Source organism: Ochlerotatus camptorhynchus, unplaced genomic scaffold (assembly GCF_037179485.1).
Source record: "Ochlerotatus camptorhynchus isolate MF236.1 unplaced genomic scaffold, CSIRO-AGI_Acam_v1.1 ptg000377l, whole genome shotgun sequence".
NCBI lineage: Eukaryota > Metazoa > Arthropoda > Insecta > Diptera > Culicidae > Ochlerotatus > Ochlerotatus camptorhynchus.
Window position 1 is genome coordinate 540035 of NW_027040865.1, and position 10794 is coordinate 550828.

Below are 10794 nucleotides of genomic sequence, written 5' to 3' on the forward strand. Positions count from 1 at the left end.
ATTTTAACTTACCATTAACTTAACGTTAACTTAAATTTTACTTAACTTTAACTTAACGTTAACTTAACTTCAACATAACTTTAACTTACCTTTAACTTAACTTTATCTTTAACATTAATTAACTTAACTTTATCTTAACATAAACATAACTGTAACTTACCTTTAACTTAACTTAAACATAACCTTAACTTAACTCTAGCTTAACTTTAACGTAACATTAACTAAATTTTAACTTTTGTTTTAACAAATGTTTTTCTTACTATTAACAGAACTTTAAATTTAACATAACATTAACTTAACTTTAACTTTACTTTAATATAATTGTAGCATGAAATTAACATAACTCTAACTTAATTAGCCGAACTTTAACTTAACTTCAACATAATTTTAACTTTAATTTAGTTGTTACATACTTAATTTAACTTAACATTTAAATAACTTTAACTTTTACTTAATTTTAATAAAAATTTAACTTAACTTTACCTTAAACATAAACATCGGGATCCGGCATCGGCATGCGTTGCATCAGTAAAGATGCTTTACTCAGCCGGATTCCTCCAGCGGATCAGTGGAAGCAGCCGGCGTAATTAGTGGAAGCAGTCGGCTGAAAAAAAGTATTTTAAAAAATCATCAAATTTTTCATCTGTCTGTTAGAATTTGTAATTACTTTCCAATATTGATCCGTTGCAGGAATCCGGTTGAGTTATGTATCCTAACTGATGCAACGCATCAATAAGGATGCTCAACTCAGCCGGATTCCTCCAGCGGATCAATTTTGAAAAACAATTACATCAAAATTGATCCGCCGGAGGAATCCGGATGAATTAAACATCCTTATTGATGCGTTGCATCAGTAAGAATGCTTAACTTAGCCGGATTCCTCCAGCGGATCAATTTTCAAAAATTATGTCAATTAATAACACAAACAGTTTAATACTTACCCTATTCAACTTCTTGTCGCCAGCTCTACCTCCGATAATCCGGAATTGTACTGGATCTGGCTGAAAAAAATGTCAACATCAATTATTATCATGCACAATTTGCATGCAGAATATTTACCATATTTACCTTCCATATTCCATTCGCTGCTCTCCTAAGATGGCCATCGGAGGCCATTTTCGTGGCGCGGATAAAAAAAGCACTTCTCCACTCGCACGATATGAAAAGATGACTGACAGCCACCGCGAAAAAAAAATCACAAAAAAATTGCTAAGTTTCATCCGCCATTTGGTAGCCCGGCGCATGAAATTACACACACGCACGCACACGCACTCGTGAGTATAATCAGAATATAAAATGATTTAACTTAACTTTAACTTAACTTAAACTTAACTTTAACTTAACTTTAACTCAACTTTAACTTAACTTTAACTTAACTTTAACTTAACTTTAACTTATCTTAAACTTATCTTTAACTTAACTTTAACTTAACTTTAACATAACTTTAACTTAACTTTAACTTAACTTTAACTTAACTTTTACTTAACTTTAACTTAACTTTAACTTAACTTAAACTTAACTTTAACTTAACTTTAATTTAACTTAAACTTAACTTAAACTTAACTTTACTTTAACTAAACTTTAACTTAACTTTAACGTAACTTTAACTTAACTTTAACTTAACTTTAACTTAACTTTAACTTAACTTTAACTTAACTTTAACTTAACTTTAACTTAACTTTAACTTAACTTTAACTTAACTTTAACTTAACTTTAACTTAACTTTAACTTAACTTTAACTTAACTTTAACTTAACTTTAACTTAACTTTAACTGAACTTTAACTTAATTTAACTAAACTTTAACTCAACTTCAACTTAACTTTAACTGAACTTTAACTTAACTTTAACTTATATTTAACTTAATTTTAACTTAATTTAACTAAATTTTAACTCAACTTCAACTTAACTTTAACTGAACTTTAACTTAACTTTAACTTAACTTTAACTTAACTTTAACTTAACTTTAACTTAACTTCAACTTAACTTTAACTTAACTTTAACTTAATTTTAACTTAATTTAACTCAACTTTAACTCAACTTTAACTTAACTTTAACTTCATTTTAACTTAACTTAAACTTAACTTTAACTTAACTTTAACTTAACTTTAACTTAACTTTAACTTAACTTAACTTAACTCAACTTTAACTCAACTTTAACTCAACTTTAACTTAACTTTAACTTAACTTTAACTTAACTTTAACTTAACTTTAACTTAACTTTAACTTAACTTTAACTTAACTTTAACTTAACTTTAACTTAATTTTAACTTAATTTAACTCAACTTTAACTTAACTTTAACTTAACTTTAACTTAATTTTAACTTAATTTAACTCAACTTTAACTCAACTTTAACTTAACTTTAACTTCATTTTAACTTAACTTAAACTTAACTTTAACTTAACTTTAACTTAACTTTAACTTAACTTTAACTTAACTTAACTTAACTCAACTTTAACTCAACTTTAACTCAACTTTAACTTAACTTTAACTTAACTTTAACTTAACTTTAACTTTATTTTAACTTAACTTTAACTTAACTTTAACTTAACTTTAACTTAACTTTAACTTAACTTTAACTTAACTTTAACTTAACTTTAACTTAACTTTAACTTAACTTTAACTTAACTTTAGCTTAACTTTAACTTTACTTGAACTTAACTTTAACTTAACTTTAACTTTAACTTAACTTTAACTTAACTTTAACTTAAATTTAACTTAACTTTAACTTAACTTTAACTTAACTACAACTTAACTTTAACTTAATTTTAACTTAATTTAACTCAACTTTAACTTAACTTTAACTTAACTTTAACTTAATTTTAACTTAATTTAACTCAACTTTAACTCAACTTTAACTTAACTTTAACTTCATTTTAACTTAACTTAAATTTAACTTAAACTTAACTTTAACTTAACTTTAACTTAACTTTAACGTAACTTTAACGTAACTTTAACTTAACTTTAACTCAACTTTAACTTAACTATAACTTAACTTTAACTTAACTTTAACTCAACTTTAACTTAACTTTAACTTAACTTTAACTTAATTTTAACTTAACTTTAACTTAACTTTAACTTAATTTTAACTTAATTTAACTCAACTTTAACTTAACTTTAACTCAACTTTAACTCAACTTTAACTTAACTTTAACTTCATTTTAACTTAACTTTAACTTAACTTTAACTTCATTTTAACTTAACTTAAATTTAACTTAAACTTTACTTTAACTTAACTTTAACTTAACTTTAACGTAACTTTAACGTAACTTTAACTTAACTTTAACTCAACTTTAACTTAACTATAACTTAACTTTAACTTAACTTTAACTTAACTTTAACTTAACTTTAACTTAACTTTAACTTAACTTTAACTTAACTTTAACTTAACTTTAACTTAATTTTAACTTAATTTAACTCAACTTTAACTCAACTTTAACTTAACTTTAACTTAACTTTAACTCAACTTTAACTTAACTTTAACTTCATTTTAACTTAACTTAAATTTAACTTAAACTTTACTTTAACTTAACTTTAACTTAACTTTAACTTAACTTTAACTTAACTTTAACTTAACTTTAACTTAACTTTAACTTAACTTTAACTTAATTTTAACTTAATTTAACTAAACTTTAACTCAACTTTAACTTAACTTTAACTTAACTTTAACTTAACTTTAACTAAACTTTAACTTAACTTTAACTTAACTTTAACTTAACTTTAACTTAACTTTAACTTAACTTTAACTTATTTTTTACTTAACTTTTACTTAACTTTAACTTAACTTAAACTTAACTTTAACTTAACTTTTACTTAACTTTTACTTAACTTTAACTTAATTTAACTCAACTTTAACTTAACTTTAACTTAACTGTAACTTAACTTTAACTTAACTTTAACTTAACTTTAACTTAACTTTAACTTAACTTTAACTTAACTTTAACTTAACTTTAACTTAACTTTAACTTAATTTTAACTTAATTTAACTAAACTTTAACTCAACTTTAACTTAACTTTAACTTAACTTTAACTTAACTTTAACTAAACTTTAACTTAACTTTAACTTAACTTTAACTTAACTTTAACTTAACTTTAACTTAACTTTAACTTATTTTTTACTTAACTTTTACTTAACTTTAACTTAACTTAAACTTAACTTTAACTTAACTTTAACTTAACTTTAACTTAACTTTAACTTAACTTTAACTTATTTTTGACATAACTTTTACTTAACTTTAACTTAACTTAAACTTAACTTAAACTTAACTCAACTTTAACTTAACTTTAACTTAACTTTAACTTAACTTTAACTTAACTTTAACTTAAATTTAACTTTAACTTAACTTTAACTTAACTTTAACTTAACTTTAACTTAACTTTAACTTAACTTTAACTTAACTTTAACTTAACTTTTACTTAACATTAACTTAACTTTAACTTAACTTTAACTTAACTTTAACTCAACTTTAACTTAACTTTTACTTAAATTTTACCTAACTTTAACTTAACTTTAACTTAACTTTAACTTAACTTTAACTCAACTTTAACTCATTTTTATCTTAACTTTAACTTAACTTTAACTTAATTTTAACTTAACTTTAACTTAACTTTTACTTAACTTTTACTTAAATTTTACCTAACTTTAACTTAACTTTAACTTAACTTTAACTTAACTTTAACTCAACTTTAACTCAACTTTATCTTAACTTTAACTTAACTTTAACTTAACTTTAACTTAACTTTAACTTAACTTTAACTTAACTTTAACTTAACTTTAACTAAACTTTAACTTAACTTTAACTTAACTTTAACTTAACTTTAACTTAACTTTAACTTAACTTTAACTCAACTTTATCTTAACTTTAACTTAACTTTAACTTAACTTTAACTTAACTTTAACTTAATTTTAACTTAATTTAACTCAACTTTAACTTAACTTTACCTTAACTTTAACTGAACTTTAACTTAACTTTAACTTAACTTTAACTTAACTTTAACTTAACTTTAACTTAACTTTAACTTAACTTTAACTTAATTTTAACTTAATTTAACTCAACTTTAACTCAACTTTAACTTAACTTTAACTGTTACGCCCTTTGGCGAAAACCCCTCCGTCAACGAAGACACACCCAGCGTTCATCGAGAGGATTGCTGAAACGTCAAGCGAGAATAAATTGAGAACACTTGAAGAGCAAAATTTGTCATTACAAACCATTGTTATTAATTGAACTACTATTCCTTCTTAGTAACCTTAAAAGTTAGTAAATTAGTTAATACCTAAATAGCCTAAAATTCTCCAAACAAAAGTGGCTACATGGTAAGCAAATGATATTGCACATTAGAATTGTGAAACTAATTGCAACAACATTTCAGATTGTAAACATTAATTTCGCATGGTTTGCGCACAATTGAATTACGCTAAAGGATTTTATTAAAGTAAGGTAATACATTAATTTATTGAACAATTTAAATAATGTAACCACTAAATTAAAAGATTAATTAAACAGATATTGTAAAGATTCGACACATACCGGATAGCTTCAGCGGATCTGAAGTAAACACTAAACGTAAGTTAACCTAAAATAACTACGCTGAACATTATGTAAACTTTGATTGTTACTCTTTAGGGAAATTATAACTCTCTCGAACAAATTACTTCATGGACTGTTAAATATCCGGAAAGACTGACTGATTTGTTACCAGTAACGGTAACAAATTATAATTTCCGTTTAAGCTGTCCGGCGCAATGTCATCGAGTCAGGGAGCAGTCGGAGGACAAAGGGCTCCGAATGATGATCACCAGTTGTGGGCAGACACTGGCTGTGGAGAATGTCACAAGTTGGAATACACACGTATGGTACAGTGTGATGAATGTGACGTGTGGTACCACTACGAGTGCGTGAATGTAACTGATGGTATCGAACATGTGGATTGGAGTTGTAAGAACTGTGGTGGTGAAAACCATGACGACTCACAGGAACAAGTGGAGCAGCAAGTATTGCAACAGCAGCAGCAACAATTGCAGCAGCAGCACCGACAATTGCAGCAGCCACAAGGTGATCAACATCGTCAGCAGGTTACTCACTCCACACCCGTAAAGTCACAAACTCAGGATGATGTTTTCAAGATGAACCGTGATCTCGTAGAGCAGTTAAAGACGATGCAACGGATTCTAACAACCGAAAGAAGCCAACATAAACGTCAGGTACAGCAAATGCAGCAACAAACTGATCATCAATTTTCGCAACAACCAGTGAAGCCTGTGCACTCCAAAGCGCCTGGATATACCGGTGCTGTGAAAAAGCCTGTAAAGGTGCCACAGGCAACTGAGGTCAAATCAAATGTGGACAACAAAAGTCAGTCGTCAAAGTACTCAAAGCGGTCGGCGAAGCTACGTGAACACCAGTTGAAAGCATTGGAGGCCAAGCAGCTATTAGAACGGAAGCAGTTGGTAGAGCGGTTAGAACTGGAACAGGCGCTACTGGAGGAGAGTGCGAGTGAAGCGGAAGACGAAGACACCGGTTCAGACACTATAGCGAAAATAAAAGAATGGCTAAAGAAGACGGATGAAATGGGCAGGGAATCTCTCGCACCTACAGTTTTGGATGAATCACCTTTACCTAACCATCAATCACCAAATCAACCAGAAATGTCACTAACCAGATCGCATCTGGCAGCGCGTCAGACCGTGAAAGATTTACCCAGGTTTGGAGGAGATCCTGAAGACTGGCCTCGGTTTATAGCAGCTTATGAGCGAACTACTAGAATGTGCGCATTCCGGAACGATGAACTGCTAGATAGATTGGAAAGAAGCCTGTACGATCGAGCGCTTTCTGCAGTGAAAAGCCTACTTCTTCATCCTGAGAATGTATCAACGATTATTTCCCGCCTCAAAACACTATTTGGAAACCCTGAGGTAATCGTTGAAACAATGATCAAACGTATCCGCATGATGCCAGCTCCGAAGGCAGATAAGATGGAGAGCATTATTGACTTTGGCGTCGCAGTGCAAAATTTATGCGCAACAATTGAAGCATGTCGGATGGAAGAATGTCTCTATAATGTTGCACTGCTGCATGAACTAACTGACCTGCTCCCACCCTCCATTAAAATGAATTGGGCACTACATCGCCAATCGAAGCAAGCTGTTACTTTGAAAGATTTCAGTGAATGGATCGGAAATCTTGTAGATGCATTTAGCAAAGTTACTGTACCTATCGTGGTTTACCGGTGTCAAAAGCAGGAAAAACGCCGCAATAAGGAGGAAGCATTTCTTCACACCCACACTGAAGCAACGCCAAACAGCGAAGGAAAATGTTGCCTTGCTTGCGGAGGAAGATGTACAACGATTACTGACTGCAGCGCGTTCCTGGAAATGAATACGCAAGCTCGATGGACGCTAATCAAGGACAATAAAATATGCCGAAAGTGCCTCAAGAAACATTTCAGTACGTGCGAAGTGAATCAACCTTGTAACGAAGACGGGTGTACATTCCTTCACCACCCACTGCTGCATGACAAATTTCGACACCGACCCAGTCGAAACATATCGAGCCCTAACACCTCTTCCAGTTACCAAGGAGTACGCGCAGTGAACACAAATCAACATTGCAATACCCACCACTGTTGCCTTGGCACCGTATTGCTAAAGTACGTTGAAGTTATCATATACAGTCGACAAAGAGCTGTTAAGACTTATGCGTTTATAGATGAGGGATCTACGTGCTCCCTGATGGAACATAGTCTTTGGGAAGAACTGGACGTTGCTGGTGAGCCATATCCACTTTGCATCAGTTGGACAGGTGGTCAAAATAGGTACGAAAATGACTCTGTAAGGTGTGCAATCGAAATATCTGCAGCACAAGGACACCCACCGGAGAGAAACCGCATGACAAACATCCATACGGTAAAAAGTTTGCAATTACCAGCGCAGTCCATCGTGATGGATGATTTGTGTCAACATTACCACCACCTGGTCGGTCTCCCTATGGATTCTTATAAAAACGTTAGACCACGTATTCTCATCGGAATGGACAATGTTCATTTAGCGCGTCTGGTTGACTGCAAGGAAGGAGGAGACGACCAACCGGTCGCGGCTAAAACTCCGCTAGGATGGCTGATTTATGGACCATGTTCTATTGGAGAACGTATGGAAGGACGAATTGAGCATAATTTCCACATTTGTGAATGCGAAGCTCTACACTTTGCTGTAAAGGACTACTTCTCGTTTGACAGTATTGGTATACAAGCTCCTAGTCGACCATTATTGTCGAAGGCAGACGAACGAGCATTGGATATACTACAAAGCAACACCAAGTTGAAGGGACACAGATACGAGACAAGTCTGTTATGGAAGTTCGATGATGTACAGCTGCCAGATAGTCAACCGATGGCACTAAAACGTTTTCAATGTTTGGAGAAACGAATGCTGCGAGAACCGGAACTAGCGATAGCCATGCAGGCGAAAATACGGGACTACGTGGAGAAAGGTTATATTCGCGAGCTAACGGAAGAAGAGCTGAAGGCCTCTCAGTTGCGAGTGTGGTATCTTCCCATTTTTCCAGTAGTGAACGTCAACAAACCAGGAAAGCTTCGCATTGTTTGGGATGCAGCTGCAATGGCACGAGGAACTTCGCTGAATTCCTTCTTATTGAAAGGTCCTGATCAAGTCGCATCGTTGGTTGCTGTACTACAACGTTTCCGTGAATTCCTTGTTGCGATAGCCGCAGACATACGAGAAATGTTTCTGCAAGTTTTGATGAATGCAATTGACCAGCATTGCCAAAGATTCTTTTGGCATAATGGGCTACCCGGATCCAGCCTGTCTGTCTACGTTGTACAAGTAATGACATTTGGTGCAACCTGCTCTCCTAGCTGTGCGCAATTCGTTAAGAACACTAACGCACAACGATTTGAAAGTCAATATCCCAGGGCAGTAGAAGTCATCGTGAAAGATCATTACGTGGATGATCTTTTGAGCAGCGTGGAGACAGAAGCTGAGGCGTTAGAACTTATTCGACAAATTCAATTCATCCATGGACAAGCAGGGTTTGACATACGTGGATGGTTATCCAATTCAAGACATGTGTCAGAGTTGCTTAAAGAACAGCCTAATTCTGATAAAAATCTCAATATCGATTCTGAATTGGCAACTGAAAAGGTCCTAGGAATGTGGTGGAATACTGCTGCAGATGTGTTCACGTTTCGCCTATCAGTTAAGCACGAGCAAGAGCTACTGGAAGGGAGTAGAGTACCAACTAAAAGAGAAATTTTAAGGACACTTATGACCATATTTGATCCATTAGGTCTGCTGGGGAATCTTCTTATGTTCCTTAAAGTTCTCCTCCAAGAAATATGGCGAAGCGGAACAGAGTGGGACGAGCCAATCGGGGAAGCACAATTCATCAAATGGCGAATTTGGCTTAAGGAACTACCCAAGGTGGAAGATGTGTCCATTCCAAGGTGCTATCGCATCAAAACATCCAACAATGTGGAAACGAATAAGATCCAATTGCATATTTTTGTTGATGCTAGTATCGAGGGATATGCAGCAGTAGCTTATCTACGGTTCGAAGAGAATGGCGTAATTGAATGCTCCCTAGTAACTGCGAAGACGCGTGTTGCACCCCTAAAATTTGTTTCGATTCCCCGACTTGAGCTCCAAGCAGCTGTCGTTGGAGCTCGATTGGCGAAAAGTATAGCTGAAAACCACCGGCTAAAAATCCAGGAGCGTTATTTTTGGACCGATTCCAGAGACGTCCTATACTGGTTAGCATCGGATCATCGACGATTTAGTCAATTTGTTGGATTTAGAGTGGGCGAAATATTGGAGACAACCGAAATTGCGGAGTGGAATTGGATACCTTCACGTAAAAATGTGGCAGACGACGGAACTAAATGGCAACGAGCCCCCGATCTCACACCATCTGGACGCTGGTTTCGTGGACCGGAATTTCTATGGAAGCCGAAACAGGAATGGCCTGGGCCACCAACAGATCAACATGTGTCAACTGTAGAACTGCGGCGTACGGTAAATCATCACTCAGTTGTAGAGGACGTGATTAGAACAGAAAATTTTTCGAGCTGGTGGCGCCTGTTACGTCGAATTGTCTTCATTAGACGGTTCCCTTTGAACATCCGGAGAAAGCTGAATGGACAGCCTAAAATAGTTGGCTCGGTAACTCAAGAAGAATTATTGTTAGCAGAGTGTTACGCCTACCAGTGTGCACAGCGATCCTCATACGCAGAAGAGATTGTGATCCTACAGCTGGCATCTCAGTCGGATAGTATTGGTGAGTACGTATTACCTAAACGAAGTAGTATTTACAACTTGTCACCACATATCGACGAGAAAGGCGTGATTAGGATGGGAGGACGAGGTAGAAGGTGTAGATTTATTGGTCCTTATACTGCAAGTCCTATCGTGCTGCCCAGAGAACACCATGTGACACAACTTGTAGTGCGATACGAGCACGAGAAATATCACCATTGTAATAACGAAACCGTTGTGAATGAACTTCGTAAAAAATACGTGATACCCAGGTTACGTAGAGTGTGTGACCAGGTTCGAAAGAGATGTCAAAGATGCAAAAACAACACTGTTTTGCCTAGACCTCCGGCAATGGCAGACCTGCCATTGGCTAGGCTAGAAGCATATGCCCCACCTTTCTCACATGTGGGAATTGACTATTTTGGTCCTATGCATGTTATCGTTGGACGACGCGTTGAGAAGAGGTGGGGGGTTCTTTTGACCTGCTTAGTAGTACGGGCGGTTCATTTGGAAATTGCGCATACG

General features: G+C 33.8%; 1 protein-coding gene across 1 annotated transcript; it reads left to right on the forward strand.

The window, feature by feature from the left end:
* Positions 1 to 5745: 5745 nt before the first annotated feature.
* Positions 5746 to 10291, forward strand: LOC135710301 (uncharacterized; the record flags this gene model as incomplete). Its single annotated transcript, XM_065232824.1, has 1 exon — positions 5746 to 10291. A coding segment is annotated over exon 1 (4546 nt), but the record flags the coding sequence as incomplete, so codon positions are not given.
* Positions 10292 to 10794: the final 503 nt, after the last annotated feature.